The sequence below is a fragment of the Corticium candelabrum genome, chromosome 7 (assembly GCF_963422355.1).
Source record: "Corticium candelabrum chromosome 7, ooCorCand1.1, whole genome shotgun sequence".
NCBI lineage: Eukaryota > Metazoa > Porifera > Homoscleromorpha > Homosclerophorida > Plakinidae > Corticium > Corticium candelabrum.
This window is the reverse complement of record NC_085091.1, coordinates 916,164-938,663: the sequence shown is the minus strand read 5'-3', so window position 1 is coordinate 938,663 and position 22,500 is coordinate 916,164. Positions and strand designations below refer to the sequence as shown.

At 44.0% G+C, this 22,500-nt stretch overlaps 6 protein-coding genes across 7 annotated transcripts in view; 4 read left to right on the top strand and 2 right to left on the bottom strand.

Annotated features, from left to right (window-relative positions):
• The window catches only part of LOC134181863 (sterile alpha motif domain-containing protein 1-like), a 2,502-nt gene extending 2,486 nt beyond the window's left edge, over positions 1 to 16 (top strand). Inside the window, exon 4 of the mRNA XM_062649135.1 lies at positions 1 to 16. This exon is cut by the window's left edge and continues 547 nt beyond it. The gene's annotated coding sequence lies outside the window, so the exon portion shown is untranslated.
• A 1,225-nt stretch (positions 17 to 1,241) lies between these two features.
• LOC134181858 (metabotropic glycine receptor-like) lies at positions 1,242 to 4,420 on the top strand. The gene has a single exon (XM_062649130.1). It carries the CDS (start codon positions 1,288 to 1,290, stop codon positions 4,351 to 4,353), a length of 3,066 nt encoding a protein of 1,021 aa, XP_062505114.1. The 5' UTR covers positions 1,242 to 1,287; the 3' UTR covers positions 4,354 to 4,420.
• Positions 4,421 to 4,586: 166 nt separating this feature from the next.
• LOC134181862 (alpha-ketoglutarate-dependent dioxygenase FTO-like) lies at positions 4,587 to 11,201 on the top strand. Of its 2 annotated transcripts, none has more exons than XM_062649133.1 (3): positions 4,587 to 4,739; positions 8,048 to 8,998; positions 10,743 to 11,201. In XM_062649133.1, the coding sequence occupies exons 1-3, from the start codon at positions 4,587 to 4,589 to the stop codon at positions 11,043 to 11,045; spliced, it is 1,407 nt and encodes a 468-aa protein (XP_062505117.1). In that variant the 3' UTR covers positions 11,046 to 11,201. The 2 variants fall into 2 exon arrangements, with proteins under 2 accessions (XP_062505117.1, XP_062505118.1); XM_062649134.1 differs by lacking the exon at positions 10,743 to 11,201 and adding an exon at positions 10,078 to 10,185.
• A 500-nt stretch (positions 11,202 to 11,701) lies between these two features.
• Positions 11,702 to 13,520, bottom strand: LOC134181861 (cholesterol 24-hydroxylase-like). The gene has a single exon (XM_062649132.1). The coding sequence runs from the start codon at positions 13,418 to 13,420 to the stop codon at positions 11,894 to 11,896; it is 1,527 nt and encodes a 508-aa protein (XP_062505116.1). The 5' UTR covers positions 13,421 to 13,520; the 3' UTR covers positions 11,702 to 11,893.
• Positions 13,521 to 13,926: 406 nt separating this feature from the next.
• On the top strand, positions 13,927 to 21,700 carry LOC134181859 (acetyl-coenzyme A transporter 1-like). Its single transcript, XM_062649131.1, has 4 exons — positions 13,927 to 13,960; positions 14,028 to 14,146; positions 17,440 to 18,542; positions 21,222 to 21,700. Exons 2-4 carry the CDS (start codon positions 14,032 to 14,034, stop codon positions 21,618 to 21,620), a joined length of 1,617 nt encoding a protein of 538 aa, XP_062505115.1. The 5' UTR covers positions 13,927 to 13,960; positions 14,028 to 14,031; the 3' UTR covers positions 21,621 to 21,700.
• Positions 21,621 to 22,500, bottom strand: part of LOC134181857 (allene oxide synthase-lipoxygenase protein-like) — a 10,973-nt gene continuing 10,093 nt past the window's right edge. Inside the window, exon 12 of the mRNA XM_062649129.1 lies at positions 21,621 to 21,915. Coding sequence (XP_062505113.1) covers positions 21,736 to 21,915 — 180 coding nt within the window. The 3' untranslated portion in view covers positions 21,621 to 21,735. The remainder of the gene's footprint in view (positions 21,916 to 22,500) is intronic.

Sequence of the window (22,500 nt, the reverse complement as noted above, 5' to 3'; positions counted from 1 at the left end):
TAATGTTTTGACAGACTGGTGGTTATAGAGAGACAGAGGTAGGAATATGGTAGGAATGTTTGGTGATATGAATGTTGTTTGTTACTTAATTGAATGGATGATGTTTAGTATATAGCATATGTGGAGATAGACAGATAGACAATGATGTGGACATTGACGGACGGACAGACAGACAGACAGACAGACAGACAGACAGACACACACACACACACACACAGACACACACACACACACACACACACACACACACACACACACACACACCGCACCGCACCACACACACACCGCACCGCACCACACACACACACACACACACACACACACACACACACACACACACACACACACACACACACACACACAATCTAGATGTTTTTTAGTGCCAGACAAACACACGTCCGTCGATTAATTCTCAAAATACCGACATGGTACACGCCCACGCACCAATTACTGACTGAAGCCGCGTGTGACATCCAGGAAGTGTTGGAGTATGTTAGACTTGTACAGTAGTATACGGTATGCGTATCCGTTGGCTTGTAATGTGGCGTGGAATGACAATACCTCATGGCTTCACAGCTTCCTGCCGGAATGGTGGAGTTGACTAGCGTACGCTAATCCAGGTTCCTGGATGTGTATACTGCCGCATGTTAGGGAACGGATACGCACGTAATGCATGCCGATTGATGGTTCTGGACGACTTTCGCTACTTTGATGGAAAACTAGAAATGCCTTTCTTTAATTTAAAAATTTTTTGGTTTAATGAATTTCTAGCCTAGCTGGTGTATCGTATTACAATGTTTTGTGATTTTTACGAGTCTAGACTGTAATATTTTTTAATTCTTTGTGTATCTCTACGCTTCCTGTACAAAAGGAAGAAAATGCGGGAACGACTGACAGAAGAGTGGTGGAAATAACCGGTTTTGATAGACAATATTACGTATCTGCGACGTAATGATGACGTCACGAAAACGTCACAATTGGCAGAAGCAGTGTTTTGAAGCGCCGATTTGATGGTTGCACTCGTACTTATACACACTCCTTGACCTCCATATTGTAGGACACACAACACGAGATGGACTCGGCAACAACAAAAGTCGCATCGGGCACACATATTGACACACACGCACACACTACGCACGACCCCGCCCCACTTAACGAGTGAGCATGAGTCCTTCATCTTTATTCAGTTCCACTGACCGCAACTCCGCCTACACTCACAAATGCACATAAAATTGATAACGCAGCCCTTCCTTCGTTTAGTTCCAGTTGATTATCGTCGCGTTTGTCATGTTTTTCTTGTCACTTTCACTCATCACCATCTCTGTCTTACTTCCCGCCACATCGACCTCATCACCAAATCACAACCAAAACGATTTCCTTCTCGCTCGTGACAGAGTCAACCACCAGCTAGGACTCTATCGTTCAATAAACGAGGATTCGTGCAGCTCGGCGGCGCCGTCGTCCATCGAGCTTCAATACAATGAGACTTCATTCGTGAGTGAAGCGAGTGTGGCGCTTTTCACTGCAAATTTCATTAGCGGCGCGCTTTATTCCCGTTTCAACAAAACGAAACGCGTCGCCGATGGAAGTGAGAAGCGTGAAGGTGGTGGTCGAGAGCAGTGGATGTACGAATTGGCGAGAAACAGTGTGCAGATGAGGAGGAAGGTGAGTGGGAGTGCCGTCTGCTTTTCTAGCCGCGTCTATAGTGGAGAGGACGAGTTCTGCGCTTATGCGCGTCGAGAGGCGACGGGCATGGTGCACACGTCGTACCTCCGTTTCTCGTTGAGCGACGGCAACAGTAGTGAAGCCAACATGTGGCGCAACCTGCACATAACACATCCTACTGATAAGGTGTTGCAGGTACATATGCATACAGACGGTGATGGTGTTAATGATTATGATTTATTGCCTGCAAAGTTGGCGTACTCGCACGACTTGTGGAGCTCGCCGCATTACGACTGCAAGGGAGGAAACGGTTGGGTGGTGACCTATCTAGCTCCATTTCTGTATCCCAAATTGTTGGATGATGATACTCGAACTTCTGTTGTTCATCAATATGGTGGATTTGTGAGTGTTGATATTGGTATCGAGCTGCTCCATATTAATCAGTGTGATGATGCCTCTAATATGAGTGAAGGGGATGCTTTTCAGGGAAGTCATTTGTGTGATCATGAGACGTCTGTGTGTGAGACGAAGCAATTGTGGATCGGATCGTCGAGCAGATTGTCGGATCTCGAGCATAAACTTGGTGGATATTATTGTATGTGTCGTAAGGGGTACTATGCAGCTCGTGGTCGTGCATTTGTGGATCTCGGTGGGAATAGGACTGGATACAATGGTACTATATTGGAGCAAGATTATCGTAATACAAATGATAGTGAGTCGTGGACGAGCAGCAACTATGAATGTCTTCTATGCTCGGAGGGATGTGACGAGTGTTCTGATAATAGACCGTGTCTGTACAGACGAAACCCCAGCACAAAGACAATTGCACTTGCACTCAATGCCATTGGCATGTTGACTGCTATACTTCTGGGTGTATTTGTCATCTGCATGAGAAAGACAAAAATCATGATGTCTGGAATCCCAGTTTTACTGGTTGCCATGTTGTGTGGCACTGTGTGTTTATTCATGTCTTCGTCCATGAGAGCAGTGAAAGAGAGCGTGACGAGTTGCACCTTCTTTCGCTGGTTTTTCAACTTGGGTCTTCCTCTTCTCTATGGTTCGATTGAGTTTCGAGCTCTTTATCTTTGGAGGCAAAACCAAGCAACTGCTGCAAGAACGAAACGTTTGCGGCTGGAAAGAAGCGACATTTACAAAGGCATGATCAGTTTGGTTGTCATTTTTGTCATATTTTTGACCGTGTGGACGATAGTTTCGTTGCCATATCCAGAAGAGAAGGTTGCCAATGGATTGATATTCCATCGATGTGGCTTTACATATCTCTCGTATTACTATTTGTGTCTTCTTATCCATTTGCTACTTTTGGGTTTCGGACTCTACTTGAGCATTCAAGTGTACAACATTCCATCGTATTTCAATGAGGGCAAACTGATTGCTCTCTCTATTGTCAATCTCAGTTTCGTTTACTCACTCTTTGTGACATTGATGTTATTCATGAAATCTTATAATCCGGACAACGGCTTTTTGTTGTACGCAGTCATTATTCACGTGACGTGTGACATTCCCATGGGCTTGTTGCTTGGACCGAGAGTTTACTTTATTGCACGAGGTAAAGGAGCCATGATGATGACAAGCTCTGTTCATGCCAGTTTTCTTCATACAATGACCGTCGCCGGGTATTATGTCAGTGATGACGAGTCTAGTAATAGTTCGTTAAAGGATATGAGGAGTAGCAGTAGCGAGGAAAACAGTGATGCTCATATGACTGAAGGGTCAATAGACATGGTGGCATCGCCACGAAGTGTTATTACAGAAACAACCATCGTGAGAGAAGACGACGACGACACACTAGAAGAGTGTACAGTTATGCCTTCTATTACTCTGACTAAAGCACATGATGACATGGTGATCAATGATGATGGTGATAGTATTGATATCAAAAATAAGATGCAGCCGGTTTCAACTCACACGTTTCAGTTATTGACAAGCCACAGTAGCGAGAAGGAACCGGTCAATAGTGACTCGTTGCATGCAATTTGGAAGAACAGAGAGACGCGCAGAAAGAGCATCGAAAACGTTCTAGGCGTGGAAGGAAAGAAAAGCGAGAAACGAAGAAAGAGCACCGAGCACATTCTAGGCATCGAAGGAATATACAAAAGCAAACGACGACAAAGCACAGACATATTGTCTACAGCAAAAGAGAGAGGTGCCGGTGGTCGGAGGAAAACAGTCGGTGACGTACAGCCGTTAGCTGATCCAGTAGACACTTGCCGGCCAGAGCTAAAGACACGCTTATCAAAACCATTTTTACTCAAGCTCGCACAGCCACGTCCAGTTGTCTCACCACTTGCTTTGCCTCCTGTCTTAGAGCACCGCCTCAAGCAGCAAAACAGGAACAACTCGCGTTACGCTCGCCGTGCGAGTGTCGCCGGAGAAGTCTTTGAGACTATAGTTGAATTCTCGTCGTCGGGAGAAAAACTACACGAGGAAACGCGCGTGAAAAACATTTATGAAATTTTGCTGGAACGTCAAGCTCGACGAGGGAGTAGTGGGGCAAGCAAATTGGCCGGCGTCTCTACCACTGGCAGTGGATCTGTCGATCATATTGACAAATGTGTGGAAAATGGGTTGGGAGCGAATACAACTTCAGAAGTTGTTGATAACAATGACAATACGTTTATAGATGATAACATATCTGGTTATGATAGCGAATATGGAACAGAAATCTAATATACTTTGCGGTATGTGCAGACTGTTTTTATTATTGTATACAGTAAATTATTAGTGTTATGGCCTAGTCATTGACTCCATATGCAGCCATACTGATGTGTATGACCTTCAACATTTGACTCATTCATATTATATAAATTTATCAGAAAAAATCAAAAATTATATTACCATTAATGATATTTATAATAAAAAAAATTTAAAATTAATATTAATAAGTTAACTGGTCATGTGATATGTTTATTATCCGGGATACGATGGCAACGAAAAAGCGGCGCGTTGTCTTGAGTGAAGATGCGAAGCGCTCCAAGAAGGCCAGATTGCTTCGTAAGTTGCGCGATGGCGTAGGGCAGTATTTGGAACCTCAAGATGAAGGATATCGAGAATTGGTAACGCGTTTGTCAGTCTGTGTGTCTGTCTGCAGCTGCCTGCCTGTTTGTGTCCATTTGTCTGTCTGTCTGTCCTTGTGTCCCTCTGTTTGTCTGTCTGTCTGTTTGTCTGTCTGTCTGTCTGTCTGTCCTTGTGTCCCTCTGTTTGTCTGTCTGTCTGTTTGTCTGTCTGTCTCTCTGTCTGTTTGTCTGTCTGTCTGTTTGTCTGTCCTTGTGTCCCTCTGTTTGTCTGTCTGTCTGTCTGTCTGTCTGTCTGTCCTTGTGTCCCTCTGTTTGTCTGTTTGTCTGTTTGTCTGTCTGTCTCTCTGTCTGTTTGTCTGTCTGTCTGTCTGTCTGTCCTTGTGTCCCTCTGTTTGTCTGTCTGTCTGTTTGTCTGTCTGTCTGTCTGTTCTTGTGTCCCTCTGTTTGTCTGTCTGTCTGCCTGTCTGTTTGTCCGTCTGTCTGTCTGTTTGTCTCTCTGTCTCTCTGTCTGTCGTTGTGTCCCTCTGTTTGTCTGTCTGTCTGTCTGTTTGTCTGTCTGTTTATCTGTCCTTGTGTCCCTATATTTGTCTGTCTGTCTGTCTGTTTGTCTGTCTGTCTGTCTGTTTGTCTGTCTGTCTGTCTGTTCTTGTGTCCCTCTGTTTGTCTGTCTGTCTGTTTGTCTGTTTGTCTGTCTGTTTATCTGTCCTTGTGTCCCTATATTTGTCTGTCTGTCTGTCTGTTTGTCTGTCTGTCTGTCTGTTGAATGAACTGATGAATGAACTGGGGAAGAAGGCGAGAGGCTTTGATGGAAGAAGAATTGCGGTAGAGTTTAAAACCTTCTGGAGGAAAAGACTGTCTATTACTCTTCAAAAATGCAACAGCAGAGTGATTTTGCGGAAGCTGTCAAGGCTTTCTGTGCGCTCATTAGGAGATGACAGTGTTTTGGGAGTAGATAGAGACATTCAGTGTTTTACTCATTAGCAATAGTCTCGGACTACAAGTAGAACATTTCATTTTAACAATAACTGTTTGTAGTAGTGAAGATTGTTGACAATAAACTTGATTCTGTCTGTTTGTCTGTCTGTCTGTCTGTTCTTGTGTCCCTCTGTTTGTCTGTTTGTCTGTATGTCTGTCTGTTTGTCTGTCTGTTTGTTTGTTTGTCTGTCTGTCCTTGTGTCCCTCTGTTTGTCTGTTTGTCTGTCTGTCTGTCCTTGTGTCCCTCTGTCTGTTTGTCTGTCTGTCTGTCGGTTTGTCTGTGTCCATTTGTCTGTCTGTCTTGTCTGTCTGTCTGTCTGTCCTTGTGTCCCTCTGTTTGTCTGTCTGTCTATTTGTCTGTCTGTTTGTCTGTCTGTCTGTCTGTCCTTGTGTCCCTCTGTCTGTCTGTCTGTCTGTTTGTCTGTCTGTTTGTCCTTGTGTTCCTCTGTTTGTCTGTCTGTCTGTCTGTCTGTCTGTCTGTCTGTCGGTTTGTCTGTCCATTTGTCTGTCTGTCTTGTCTGTCTGTCTGCCTGCCTGCCTGTCTGTGTCCAGTTGCCTGTTTATCTGTCTGTTCTTGTGTCCCTCTGTTTGTCTGTCTGTCTGTAAGTCCTTGTGTCTGTTTGTCTGTTCATGCAGTTGTGTCGTTGGCTGTCAGTCAGACAGTCTGTCTGTCGGTTTGTTAGTCTGTGTCGCTTATTTGTCTGTTTGTCGTTTGTCTATTTGGTTTTTTTCTGTCAATCTGTCAGTCTGTCTGTTTGTCTGTCAGTCTGTGTGTGTGTCTGTCTGCCTGCCTGTTTGTGTCCATTTGTCTGTCTGTCTGTCCTTGTGTCCCTCTGTTTGTTTGTCTGTCTGTTTGTCTGCCTGTCTGTGTCCATTTGTCTGTCTGTCTGTCTGTCTGTCTATTTGTCTGTCCTTGTGTCCCTCTGTCTGTCTGTCTGTCTGTTTGTTTGTTTGTCTGTTTGTTTGTCTGCCCGTCTGTGTCCATTTGTCTGTCTGTCTGTCTGTCTGTCTGTCTGTCTGTCTGTCTGTCAATACATATATTTTCATACATCAGCACTATTACAGTGTAATTGTCCAAACACCAGTCCATAAGCCCACAATGGGCCACACAACAAAACCCAGTGTTCTTCCCAGGATCTTTTGGCAGAGCAGCCCGCTCTGCCTTATTCTAAGCAATTAAGGTTTTAGGTAAAGTAGATCATCCAGATGCCAAGACTTGAGGATCTCAAGTAAGCCTATTAAACTAATTAACTAAGAAAGCGGGTGGCATCTAATTGTGCAGAACACTAACACTTTTACATCCACGCATGCAGCCCTTAACTAACCATGCTTTCACAGCTGGTGTTCATGTGCAAGTTGGTATTTAACTGCCATTGGGCGTGGCATTGGATAACGCTCACTTTACTGAATATTCCGCTCTGCCTTCTAAGATTTCTGGGGAGAACACTGAAACCCAACTACTTCTAATTAACAAATGCTTCATCAACGTTCAGAGAGTTTTTATACTGTCCTGTTCTTCCTAATTTTCTACTAATTACATTAGCATTGCATCTTTGCAATGCTATAGACAAACAGCGACGCCAGTACGTCTTGAACTTTCTGCTGTTCTTTCTTCCATCTTCATCTGTCTGTCTGCCTGCCTGTCTGTGTCCAGTTGTCTGTCTGTCTTTTCTTATGTCCCTCTGTTTGTCTGTCTGTCTGTCCGTCTGTCTGTCTGCCTATCTGTGTCCATTTGTCTGTTTGTCTGTCTGTCCTTGTGCCCCTCTGTTTGTCTGTCTGTCTGTGTGTCTGCCTGTCTGTGTCCATTTGTCTGTCTGTCTGGCTGGCTGGCTGGCTGTCTGTCTGTCTGTCTGTCAGTCTGCCTGCCTGTCTGTGTCCACTGGTCTGTCTGTCTTTTTGTATGTCCCTCTGTTTGTCTATCTGTCTGTCTGTTCTTGTGTTCATTTGTCTGTCTGTCTGCCTGTCTGTGTCCATTTGTCTGTTTGTCTGTTTGTCTGTCTGTCCTTGTGTGTTTGTCTGTCTGTTTGTCTGTCGTCTGCCTATCTGTTTCCACTTGTTTTGTCTGTCTGTCTGTCTACCTGTCTGTCATTATGTTTGTCTGTCTGTCTGTTTGTCTGTCTGTCTGTCTGTCTGTCTGTTTGTCATCTGTTTGTCTGTCTGTCTGTCTGTCTGTTTGTACGCACGCATGCATGCACGCACGCGCGCGTGCACACACACACACACACACACACACACACACTGGTACATTGCATCATTGTAACTCACTTAACAAAGTAGTACTGTACAGTAATACTCAGTGAACGAATGGACAAATTTATTACAAGAAATGTGGCGTAAATGACATGTAATATATTTCTCTCTTTTGTGTCTAGGTATCGTCTGCTTACAATAAATTCCGACTCATTCCTTCCCATCAAACTCCTTTGTCTCTTCACTCTAGAGTCCAACTCTCATTGTCTTGTCTGTTATCATCCGGGTATTTTATGCACAATCTTGTCACCAAGGAAACCAAGATCCTCCTTACTCCCGTCACTCGTTTTATCACAGGAATACGAGGACTAACATATCCGTACCTCGGGCTTCGTTTGTTTGCGTTTCCTTGGGAATTTGAAGGTGACCCAAAAAGTGACGTGGAAAAATCGCTGTGTGTGTTACGGGTACTAAACGACTACATGGAATTAAAAGGCAATGAATTGTGTGGCGAACGAGGAGCGAACGAATTCAATATGACGTTGGTTAATTATATGGATCCTGATCACGTGACCATTCCGCTAGTTACTGAACCGTATTATGCGATGGGTACGAGTGCCGTACATTGGCATTCCGACCAAAGTGTCAGAGACGACTGTAGTATCGGAGTGTATAGCAGCACAGTTGGAGAAAGCAACGAATCGGAGCCATGGAGTATTGGTCTAAAAATAGCATGGGACGTGACGACGTCGGCAGTAAAGGTCCCTCTACTGAATGGAAGTTGTTATTTCTTATTGAACGACATGAATACGACGCATCAACACACAGTAATAGTCGGAGACAACGCGAGGTTTAGTTCGACTCATCGAGTGGTCGTGTTGGATGGTAACACATTGGAGTATATCTCCGGAAGGTGTCGGCAGGCAGAGATGATTGCCAAACGGTTGAACGGTGAGGGGAGCGTTTGCTGCCAAGACAAATTGGAGGAATGTTTGGATGTACAGAGAGAAGTGGAGTTTGAGTGGATACGACAGTTTTGGAGTCTTGGACGGTTGAATGCGGAGAGACACGCAGGGTTTTGGTTGAGGGAGATAGAACGGATAGAACAGACGTGGGAGAGAGTAGAAAGCGCGGTAAGACTGACTGTGTGTTTGTTTGTCTGTCTGTGTGTGTGTCTACTTTACATTATAATCTCCGTGTGTCACACCTATGCAGAACTACTGTGCTTTGTCTATAATACTATCTGTCTGCCTGTCTGTCTGTCTGTCTGTCTGTTGGTCTGTCTATTGGTCTGTCTGTCTGTTTGTCGATCAGTTGTTCTGTTGTCTGTTTGTCGGTCTGTCCGCCTGTCTGTCTGTCTGTCTGTCTGTCTGTCCGTCTGTATTTTATCTAAACTTCCTTATTTCTTTACAACACTTACTGATGAAATTCCAGTGGTTTGATTGTTACACTTATATCCTGTTTACATGAGCACTTGTAAGTGGGCCAACTCTAGCCTCGCCCCAGACACAGTGTACAGTGATGGCAGCACATCCGGGCTGCAATCCACACTGCGTCTGGGACGAGGCTAGGCCAGTTAGTGCTGGCTCGTTTTTACTGTACATGTCAACGCGGGCCGAGCCGTGCCAGCTCGGCTCTGTATTTCTAGCTGGGCCAGCGCAGGCCAGCGTGGGCTGGCTCGGGTCAAGTATATCGTGCTGGAAACGATCCACGCATGCTTGTTTGGTACAAATGGCGTGAAGCGAGACGGAGACTCTGTGTCTTATCCGATTATGGAGCGAAACAAATTCTTTGAACTCGGTTGCTGCAACAGTCGCCTGGCGGTAGACCTACATCTCTTACAAATAGTACAACGTCTCGTATATGCATTTCTCGATATGACTGTTGTAAAGCCATAGAGAAAAACGTGAGCTGCTTGGCTTCTGTTCATTGCAAACATGAGCTAACGCGAGCTATGTCAATCTCAAGTAAGTAACGCACGTCAATGGCACGCATTGGCTTTGCTTGTACAGAGTGTGTCATGTAAACGTGGGCTGGAATACTGGGCTGGCTTGGCTTGGCTTGGCTTGCTATGTGTGCTCGTGTAAAGGGGTATTACATGTAGTCCCAAATGCTAGGAATGTGTACAGTACCTCTGTGGTCTTCTATTTTCTACAAGTAGGTCATCACCTTTATCAGATACACTGATGGTTTGCATGACATTTGGTTTTAGGACATCCTCAACTTGTATGGCTTGTGAGTTATGGTGTATCTAGGAATGTGTGGTCACAACTTGATTGTGGTTTTTCCTAACCGTGTTGGGGTCCTATCCACTGGATTCAGGTGGACCTTCGTGGTTTCTTGTTTTATTATTACAGGATTTATGTTAGTGTGTTTTAGGAGCGTTAATTAACACGTGACTACGTTTTAGCGCGCGTTAAACCTGGATTTTGCACACACACACACACACGCTCACACACACACACACACATACACACACACGCTTGCACACACACACACACACACACACACACACACACACACACACACACTGACACACACACACACACACACACACACACACACACACACACACACACACCACAAACATACGTACACACACACACACACACACACACACACACACACACACACACACACACACACTACATACACACACACACACACACACACACACACACACACACACAGTGACACACACATGCACGCACACACACACACAAACTATACACGCACATACGCTCGTAGCTCTTCATCGAGTAGAACACACTTTATTTACTAGTTGATATCAATATAGTACCCTCTTTCTGTCATACATTGTTTACTCACATTTATATTTATCTGACACCCAACAATCTAACTGAACTGTGTGTGAAGGTAAAGACTCTGTATGACAATCTTTTGGAGAGAGGAGACACAAAGTCATATGAAGACAAGCAATCTCAATCGAGGAGCGTGGCCGGCACAATGTGTTGTGCCAAAATTATTTTACAGCATCTTGAGAGGAGAGCAGACGAACGACAGCAATGGACGAAACGATACAATAGCTCTGTACTTCGATATCTTGCCGATAACGACCAACCAATCAAGAGACCTTCCTTTCCGTGTCGACATCCTCATTTTTCGTACGACCAGACAGAAGCTATGGACGCATTGAAATCAATCTTGAACAAGCCGTGATGGCTACGAGGTATTCGCGTGTTCGATTTTGATAAAATATTTTTTACTAGAAATGATAGCATTGACTCACGTTTGATAGCTAAAGTAAATGTAGTAGGATTTGCTGTACACAAAACTCATGTTTAATATCAAAAAGCCACTGGCCGACAGACACAACTAACGATCTCATGGCATGTAAAGTGAGTACTAAGAATCTAATGTTATAATAGTACAACAGGAGATGTTCGTTCTTTGTGGGTTTGCCAGTAATTTGTGTTACAGGGATGGTGGAAGCAAATTTACGTTGGTCTGGCATAACGCGCGTTAAGAGGCGTAACTTTATCACATGACTATAATATGATTAGTTGAAATTTGTATGAGAGGATGGTTGGAGACTGTTCAGTGCATGTTGATATTTTAACAAATATGTAATTTATTTAATCGGTTATGTCACTGACTGGAAGTTTGTGTGATGTGCTTCTGGCAAAAGTCAAGTATTTTAACATTGGTCCGGTAATTGTTGGACCTGCTGGACCTGCTCTGCTGTCCCTGTATTGTGTATTTGATGTTTGTTGTTGGCACGTTTTGTTCAGTGTGTGTGTGTGTGTGTGTGTGTGTGTGTGTGTGTGTGTGTGTGTGTGTGTGTGTGTGTGTGTGTGTACATTCACATGTCTTGCATGTACACTTCTTGTTGATTTATAAATTAAATGGCAATTTAATCAAATACAAAGTCAAATTTTCAAGCACAGTCTCAGCAACTGGAAAGTACCGCTGTAAAACTGATAAAAGATTCAGAGACCAGTGAGAGCCGCATGTTACATCTGTGGAAACTCGGTTGATATCAATTCAAACTTGCACTGTGACGTAATTCAGTCTTGCTTGCTTCGTGGCCATTTCTCTCTGCATTTGAAAGTGCAGTCGACGGGAGACTTCGGAGTTAGGAGTAACTCCTCGTAGCTTTCCACAACATCTTGACCCTCCGCAAGATTAATCGTAAACGTATGGAAAAGCTTGGAGAGCACAAGCTTCATTTCTATCTCAGCAAGCTGCTTACCAAGGCAAACATGCGGGCCACCAGAGAACGGAAAGTAAGGCAATGGACCTTCAGTCGATAAAGTGAGGAAACGATCCGGGTTGAATTCAACCGGATGTGACCAGTAGTCGGGCCTGTTATGAATGACATCAAATCTGAGGCTGAGATAGCTTCGAGAAGGGATATAATGACCACACATTGTCGTGTCCGAAACGGGAACACGTCCAAGCGATACAACCGGTGGATGAAGACGGAGAGTTTCCTTGATCGTGCAGCTCAACGTCGTCAACGACGAGAGATCGGACGGAGAGAGTCGCGTCTTGCCATTAAAGATCCGGTCAGCTTCGTTGATAACTCGCTGTTTGATGTCGTCGTGAACCAACAACTCGTGGAGTGCGAACGTCAAGCTGACGCCCGTCGTGTCGTGTCCGGCAAAGAAAAATGTCACAAACTCATCGATCAGGTCGTCCACCACAAGATCTCTATCACGAGCGGCCGCCTTCAGGATACACCCGAGGATATCATTGCCATACTCGCCTCTATCAACGATATCCCTCTTGCGTTGCATGATACATCGACGACCGGTTGATCTCAACGCGTCGCACCCTCGACTGGCACGTCGCCACAAATCTCTGTAAATCGGTAGATACCAAGTCAACGGGTTTCTGTAATATTCGCCGATGCTGCTCAACACGTCGGCCATCGTACGTCTGATTCTCACATTTTCCGACGTCACACTACACTCACGACACTCGTTCGTGTCCAGTCCGAAAGCCACCTTACCGATGATATCGAGCGTGAGTCTCGGAAACATATCTCTCATGCTGACTGTCTCTCCCTGTACCGACATGTCCCGTATGTGATCAATAAACCCGTCAACGACGTCATTGAACGACCCCAACATGTTGATTAGATTTTGTTTGTGGAAGGCGGGGCTTAACAGCTTGTGACGTAGCTCCCATTTCCGGTGATCGAGTTGAGTCAATAATCCGTTACCCATGAAACGATTTCCGTATGCGAAGCTTATTGCCGCATAGGGACGATGATGTTTGATTACTGATTCTGCGTTTTGCAGCAAGCGTTTCGCTTCGGCGGCATCGCACACGTGGATGGCTTCTGATTGGAGCATCCAGATGACGTAGAGAGGCCCGTATGTGACGTAGAGGTCGCACCAGAGTTGAGACAGAGGACGACCGGACGCGGTGAAGTCGCGTATGAGGGGGAGGTGGCCGAACCAGAAACTGGAGAGCGGAGGTCCCGGCAGGTGACTGAAGCGACGATGCTTTGTGATGACGTAGAGAGATGCCACGCAGACGGTCGCTAGGGCAATAGAAAATGCGAACAAAGCAAGCAAACCCAGCATAACGATTTACAGCGAATCTCTGTCGATCGAAATGCTAGTCTCACACGACAGTGTGTTGATGAAAGAGATCACGTGATTTAGGGTCCCGTATCTGTTATCGGTCTACATCTACGCGTAAAACGATGGGTTGTGTGAGTTTGTACGATTAGGAATGTACAGTACTAATGTTACTCACACCCCTGGTGAGAGCAAAATAGTCCAATCACGGAGCAATCTAGATATGCATTTGAGCATACGGGCAACACAGAGACTAGCCAGCCAATCACGAACCCGGATTTTAACCACGGATGTTCATGAAAGGGTTTCGAGAACTATTTTCATGTTTGCAATTACGGGGTTTTGTTAAAAATTAAGCAATGAAACATACGGACTGTAATCACTAATGGCTAGCGGGAAAGCAGCCGTTTTCTCAACTCGAGAAAAACACATTCTGCGTTAGCGCATTGCGCCTTCCTCGGATGCCCGCAAGTCGTGTATTTATCTATCCTTATCCGGGACAACCATTGCAAGTTAGTCCACGTGTCCCTCAGTACAGTACAGGTCAGTCGCTGTCGTTCACGTGCTATGTATTTTGGCTTGCAGGCTATCGAGTTCTTTGGTTTTACAGTACAATGAGAGACGTTTCAAGCCGACAACGGCAGAAAAACGAGAAAGAGAGCGGAGAAGTGGCGATGCTCATGCAGACCAGAGAAAAGACTCCTCAGGCAACGGAAGAGAAAGATATCGGTAAGATTCGGTTTCGAACATGGATTAGATTTTGGCGTCATTTGTGAATGAGATGAAATATTGGCGGGAATTTATTTTGGCGGTTTGCTAAGAAATTGGCGGATTTTATTTTGGCCGTTGGACTTCCTGTTATAATTGATATGTATGATGTTTGCCTCCCAATGGATAAGTGGGGCACATCATGGAGGAGTTTGTGATTGACAGCTAGGCTTGTGGCTATCACATTTCCGTAACTTCTGGTCTCCAGCTCCTGCACTGATATGAATAGCTGTGGCAGTGTGAAGAACATGACCTGTATGACTCCTCCTGCTTCCCATTGTTTTGGTATTATGTTTTATTTAGTTTTGGTTTTAGTTTTCAAGACAATTTTTAGTTTTAGTTTTGGTAAATTCTTTTCCTTATTTTAGTTTCAGTTATGCTATTGTTGCAACTACAGTCCCCGTCATAATTATTGAGACTTTGGGCGGGATCGTGTCACACATGGTGCCAAATTGTTAACAGCTGTCTGCCAAACATTTACTTGCTTTCAGAGTAGGATAGATGATTTTCTAGATTTGCCTGCTATTTGATAACAATGTCTAAAAACTGTGCAAGAGTGAGACAAATGATGAAAGTTTACGTTATCGATATTTAGTACGACTTTCATCATTTGCAATGCATTGATCTAGATGGCTATTGAATGTGTATAATAGTTTTGGATATCAATTGCCTAAGACCCTTCCACACGTTTAGTATCCCAACTTTCAGTTTCGTCTTCTTCTTTGATCACTTCTTCTCTACTTCGTGTTTCATCCAACTCCATAAATTTTGTATTCGAATCCGGTCTGGTAAGTTGACAGGCCAGTCAATAACGTAAACGTTTTTGCTAGCGAGAAAATTGATCTTTCATTCTTCTAGACCTGTCAGCTGGTGCATTGTCCTGTTCCAGCCTCCAACCATCGGGATAAAAAGTGTTTGCAGTTTCAAACAAACACTCGTGTAGGATGGATTGATAGAGTCGAGTTGAGGTTCTCGCTAAATCCATTAGGCTCTGGCGCTATATCTCCCAACACATTTAGTTTTGTTTTGCTTTTCGTAGCAACAGATGTTGGGTCACTGTCTACAGGAGCCCAAATTCAAAGAGAGTTACGATACAATTGGAAGGTTCGCTCGTCGCTGAAGATTGTGTTCTGTCAGCTGTCATGGTGGTAGCACACACACCATTCCAATCATATACATCTAGCTGATGACGACGATCTAACTCAGCTGCGTAGTGACTCAGGATAGATGCTTTTGTATGTAGGGTGTGCGTTTCTCACTATTTGGTTCGTTAGTTTGTAGCTACATTCTAAATTTACGCGGTTTTTGGCAAGACTGTACGAAATCAGAAGAGTCTCAATAATTATGGCACGAACTGTAGAAGCCGTGCTTATGTCTGTAACAGTATAAGCCGAATTGGAATTCAGACTTATATCAAGACAGGCTTATATACCATTCGAACACCTAAGGTATAGACATGACAACCCTATACTACTTGAAAGTGCAAGATTAGTCAAGACATATAGACATGACTACCATGAGATGCCAGTTTCAAGAACGTCAGCTGAATCACCATCATTATTGTCCGTGTCCTGTGAGTCTTGAACAAAAGATCATATTCTAAATGTGACCGGCTTGTACGTAGCACGAAGTCTTAGATTTTTAGCTTTTATTTTTAGAGGTGGGCTTTTAGTTGAGGTGGGCTTTTAATTGTGACAATACTGTAAAATAAATGAGTCTAATACTAAAATAAAATCAGGATGTTTTAATTTTAGTTTTAGTACAAATTGATGTGTAATTTTAGTATTAGTTTTGGTTTTGGGTAAACAAAATTAAACCAATTGGTTTCTTGAATAACTGTCTAAGGATATTGTACTGCAACATACCATAGTTTTATGAATAGTCGTCATGCCCCACAAGGGCAGTATTCCAATCCAGTTATATGCATGTATTGCTTGTCTATCAATGTACGTTTGAGTTATGTATGGCAGGGGTCCAGTAGGGTACAGAGGAGTAGGACTGCTCAGAAGGACCTTGTCTTGAAGGATGAGAATTGCTCATGAACAAAATGATTGTCTGTCTGTCTGTCAGTCTGCCTGTTTGTCTGTCTGTCTGTCAGTCTGTCTGTCTGCCTGTTTGTCTGTCTGTCTGTCTGTCACATATATTTTTATAAATCAGTATACATACCATATTACCTCGCTTAGAAGGGCATGCTCTTATAGGTGAGGTTGAGCAGAAATTGTGTTCACGACACTCTGCAACTGTAAGGGCATGCTTGTATAAGTGAGGAAGCCTCGAACACCAGGACCTCAAAACGTCAGCGCTTGCGCAGTTTAGCAATTTACCAGATGGCGTCGGAGGAGTTTGCGGAGGAGTTGGAGGTTGCTGAAACAGACTGAAAGTACAGAGAGAAAGGCTAGAACTTCATATACGGTGAAGAGGAAGCTTTCTGCGATAGAAAAGTACGATGAGTATGGAGGGAACCTATCAAGAGCAGCAAGAAACAGTGGCGTACCGCGAAGTAATCTTCAGCGATTGGTCAAGCAAAGGGACGAATGAGATGGCAGTGAGGACGAAAGATGAGGAAGATGGCAGTGAGGAAGAACGCAGTGATGAAGACAGGGATGAAAATTAGGATGAAGATGCTCTAGAATATGAAGACAGTCATTAGATAATAGATGCATAGAACGGCTGCATGCTTGCTTAGCTGTTTTAGGTAGTAGACGTGGATCAGTATTTGCTTTGTGTGCATGCTTGTTACCAGGATACCACAACAGCTTCTTCCCTCGCTTGAAAGGGCATGCCCTTATACCTTGAGGTGTAAGGGCAGTCTGCTCAGCCTCGCGCTATAAGAGCATGCTCTTCTAAGTGAGGTAATACGGTACTATTACAAGGTACAGTATATGATGATCTAAACTAAATAACTCTAAAAACTACACAAACAAAAAAGACCCTTAGACCCGACACATACAATGATTTAATAATTTGCAACTGTAGCGTCTGTCTGTCTGTGTGATGGTATGCAAACGAACAATGCAACAGTCTATGCTCAACCCTAACCCTAACTAATAATGCCTCATGCTCGAATTGCCGCCTCATGGGGCACTATTTGTGGAAATATGGTAACATATTCTGGTGATTCAAGAAATAGAAAAACAGTCTACATTTACATCCTTTGTTCTCACTTTGCTAACACACGTCAACACTAAACATTTGTTTATTTATTAATTATGATTAATTAATTAATCATTTTATTTAATTACGATTTTTTATAGATTCGTATGACTTTCCAACTGATGCCAAGAAGTCTGACGCAAACAGCATCGCACTATTGCTCTTCTTGTATCTCTTACAAGGCATTCCAATCGGGCTATCAGCCAGTGTCCCAATGGTCTTACAAAGCCGTCAAGTCGGCTACGCAAAACAAGCCATCTTCAGTATGTCATCATGGCCTTTTAGTCTCAAACTATTGTGGGCACCGATCGTCGACAGTTGCTATAGCCAGAAATTTGGACGAAGGAAATCGTGGCTCGTACCTGTCCAGTATCTCATTGGTGTTTTTATGTTGATGTTGTCATGTTATTCGAGCCGCTTACTTGGTGATGGGGATGACACGGATGTAGAGCCAAACGTCGAGTTACTCACAATGATTTTCTTCCTTCTTTACTTCCTGACTGCAACTCAAGATATCGTTGTAGACGGATGGGCACTAACGATGCTTTCACGTCGGAATATCGGTCACGCATCGACGTGTAACTCGGTCGGTCAGACGGCAGGATTTTTTCTCGGCTACGTTGTGTTTCTGGCACTCGAGTCTCCAGAGTTCTGCAACAACTATCTACGTTGGACGCCGAAATCGGAGGGTCTCGTCACGCTATCTGATTTTATGTTTTTCTGGGGCTGCGTGTTTCTTGTCACGACGACGCTCGTTTGGTGGCTGAAACAAGAGAAAGTTGACACGACGTTGGACGGTGAGGAAAAGATCGGCATCGTGGCAACATATAGACTTTGCTACTCAGTGATGTCATTACCGGCTGTCAAGCTTTACTGTGTCATTGTGTTAACAGCGAGAGTTGGTTATGCAGCGGTTGATGCTCTCACTGGGCTGAAACTGATCGAAGCCGGAGTTCCAAAGGAGGAGCTTGCGTTTATCGGAATTCCTATGGTTCCTCTCCAGATCATCTTGCCGCTTGTGATCGCAAAGTACATGGCCGGTCCGAGACCATTGGACATACTTCTCAAATTTGTTCCGTTTCGGTTGCTCATTGGAGTCGTGATTGCGATATTTGTTTGGTGGACGCAGACGAATGCGTCTGAAGCAGGAGTTTTCTCGTATTCGTATTACGGAGTGGCAGTCGTTATCTATGGATTACAGCAGGTGAGACATTTTATTGTGGTCGATAAAATATATTATTTTATTAGGCCAAACCGAAAAATTGTCAAGTTTGGGTAACTTTACCGAACGTATTTTGGATTGTGTGCTCTAACATTTTGCATTTGTATTGCTGGATGCGCTTGCTTGTTAAAGTCAACTAGGTAAATAGTTCTTGTTCAGGTAGTGTGTAGCCTCAGTATTCCAGACTGATTTCTGCACGTGATGGGAGGAGAGAAGAAAGCAGTCTGGGGACATCTCTATTGTAAATGACTTTGAAAGAGGCGCGACTGCTCAAGTACAGAAACATCCGCTCCAATCAAAACCACCGCTAAAAACAGCAAATCAGCGCTGTAGACAATTGCTGACGTCAATGAGTATCTAGTGTATACATCTAAGCGATTCTCAGACGACTGTAATAGCACAGTGGGGTGAAGCTAACACAAATGCGACACGCTATTTTTTTGTTTCACTCCTGATGACATGATAACTTATTGAATGCTTGTCAGACGTTACCGGACGATAGAGCCATTGCAGCGGCTGTTCCTACTACTTTGTCTTCTTTCTGTGATGAAGCCTTGAAGGGTCTGAAGACCCTTCAACTGCTTGCTAAGCGATTTTAGGACGGGGTTGCGATGTCTGCCTTTTCCCTACCGGATTCAGTAAAGTCGCTCATTTCTACGTTCTCGATCGTTTGTAGCCGGCTGGCAGCAAACAGCTTCTGGCAATATCCCACAAGCCATCTGGTGCTTGTTACTGTTTCTAATGAACGGAGGTGATTATCGATTAACATGAACACCGCCTATTTCTGAAGTCAATCACAATAGAGCTGTGCTTCTTCTCTCTTCCCACTCTCCCCTCTCGTCAAGTGCAGAAAGCAGTCTGGAATACCGAGGCTGGGTAGTGTGCCAGGACAGACTGCCTGCCATATGCGTCACAGTAACTGAAGGTCCATGCTGTTTGTTAAACGGTAGAGCACTAAGAGTAGCTGAGAGCCGGATGCTGGACAGCCTACTGACGGAAGTGTGTGGGACGTCAAACGGCTACCATGTTGAACACGTGCAGAGTGTGTGTACAACTGAGAAAACATCGATTTTAGGCGGCTTTGTCAGACGCTGTAGGACTTCATATAGAATTTGGAAGTCGGTTATTTTCTTTGAGGTTACAAGCAAGTGTAGTGTGGTAACTGTTGAAACAACTACTGATCAACCTTGGTCTGTAACAGAGGTGCTGATGTCATGAGCATGGACGTATGTCAGGAAAAATTGAAGAAAAAATAAATATCCCAACCAACCGACTGACCATATTGTTTGAGGGAATGTTATCCGAACAAGAAAATTTTTTCGGTTTGACCTTATTTGTAAACATATTTGATTATTATTTGTAAATATTTTATTATTTGTAAATATATTTTATAATTATTTGTAAATATATTTTTTATTTGTAAATATATTTTATTATTATTTGTGTAGACCTTATTTGTTTCCAGGACTTTTTATGTTCATGCCCACGTGACTGAGTGCCAACATTGTCTGTCAGTTGCATATAAATGTCTGCTGCATGTAAATGTCTGCTGCTTGTAAATGGTTGCTGAAAGTCAGGAATCGTTATATGCGTGCACTGCACCTGTATGGCAGCTGCCTCCGCTAGATCAGCTGTGTTGCTGGCTGTGGGCAGTCTTGATGAGCTCGTTTACCGAGCGTACAATTTTAAATTCTTCCCTGACGTTTGTAACAGGACTGGACGTGTGGGATAAGAAGTGAAAATAACAGTCTGACATCAGACATTTTCCGACTGAATTGAGCTTTTGTCCGATCAACTGAGATTCGAAACGGACATCAAAACTGGCATGCGATATTTAAATCTTTCTGTGACAAATACTGTTCACGGTGTAGCATGGGCAATTGGAAGTTGTTCCATGTAACACGTAAACACAACAATTTCTGCCGGCAAACACTCGTGTGTGACTTTCTGTTTGCGGTTCAAACAATCATGGCACACTCTGTACGCGGTTCTATGATGTTGCTACATATTGCGAGACCACATGCCTCCCCTCATTGTGCATGTGGCGTTGCTTTGTCACATCGGGACTTCTTCACAAATGCAAGCTATGCTGTGCATTCACAGCATCACTGCACGTGACATCGGAACACTTGTAAATCTGGAAGAGCGCAAACCACACTAGGTAATAGACTAAATACTTAATAGCGTACGTTAGCAGCGGTATTGTACACTGCAAATCAGCAGCCGTATTGTACACTGCAAATCAGAACACGCTATGTAAAGTGTACTACGTCCTACTCTTTATTCGTGTTGATTTGGACGCTAACTTCATGTACCTGCAAATTAACTTAATTTGCACATGCAAATGCACGTTTCATGGCAAGTTCAATTTGTGTTTGTTGGGAGAGTCCGGGGATAGGAACACTGCACCTATAGCACACACTCACACAAACTCTGCAATGATTCACCTGTGATGGCCTCTACGTCTCTGTTTACAATTGGCTGAGCCCTATAGCTGGGTTTACTACCTACAATTTACTACTAACAATTTGGTTAGTCACCATCTAAAAATGTAGTTGCCATGGTGACTAATTTAGTCACTACTTAGAGGCCTGCTTTAGCTAGAGAGCTTTTCTGATCATGTGACATGCTTAATATTAACACAATTCTATTTACATTCAGGTGGCTTCTACTGCAATGTTTGTTGCTCCGATTGCTTTCCACGCACAAATCAGTGACCCTACGATCGGAGGTACATACATGACGCTCATCAACACCATCACCAACGTCGGAGGCACATGGCCACGAACTCTCGCTCTTGCACTCGTTGACAGCATAACGTGGAGAAGCTGCACGACAAGCGAGGGACACGAAATACCCGGCATTAACTGCATCGGTCACCATAAGATTGACGAGTGTACATCACATGGAGGTATGTGCCATACACAACTAGATGGTTACTATATAGAGACACTCGTGTGTACAATACTGGGGTTCATATGGTTATATTATTGTCGACGACTGTTGAGTGATTTACAAGATAGAGACGAAAGTGCATGGAGAATATCAAGTAGACGGTGATATAGTCTGCAGCGTTTATGTAAGATACAAACAGATATAACACAAATCAACAGCATTCAACAACTAATTTCGTTACAGCAAAAATTCCTTATTTGTTCGTCCGTTTTGACTTCGTTCATATGGCGATGCTGTTTGGCACTAGGCTGGGTTTGAGGAAAGTGTAGGGAACTTCTAGTGTTTTGTTTCTTTTGTCTATGTCTATGTCGATAGCAGCAAGCCGTTTACGGAATCGCTCGATGGCATCTCTAGCTGGTTGATCTTGAAAATGGAAATGTGGGTAGTCACCAAGGAAGAGCTAAAGAAAACATTTTAGGTGGCCATGTGTGTGTGTGTGTGTGTGTGTGTGTGTGTGTGTGTGTGTGTGTGTGTGTGTGTAGCTCAGTTGGCTAGAGAGTTATCTTATGGGGTGATTACATCCGGGACCTTGCAGAGTTGCAGGTTCAAGTCACAGTGATGGTTAGGTTCGAGAGTCCAGCTCGTTATCTCCCCCCCCCCCCATGGCGGAGAAAGACCGGCTGGAGACATTCGCCACTCAAGGAAACCGCTGCCTCTCTATCCTCCAATCAGGATTTTACACGTTTGGTTAGTGTTTGTGCGTGCACGTGTATTCATGATAACTGCTGATAGCAATGCCCGTCGCTATCGGCTCTCTACTGATGCATTTGTAACTGAGTAGTCAATTCCTTTTACCGTCTGATATCACACTTCGTTAGCGTGTGAGCTACACCTGCATGTCGTCTTCTCCTTTGTCTTCCTTTTCGTACTTGGAGGAATAGGCAGTGCATGCAAAACAATTTCTAGTCGCTTATGGTGTCATACGTTGCATGCATTGAACGAGTAGACCATCTACAAAGCGTGGTATTTGCGCTCAACCCAGGGC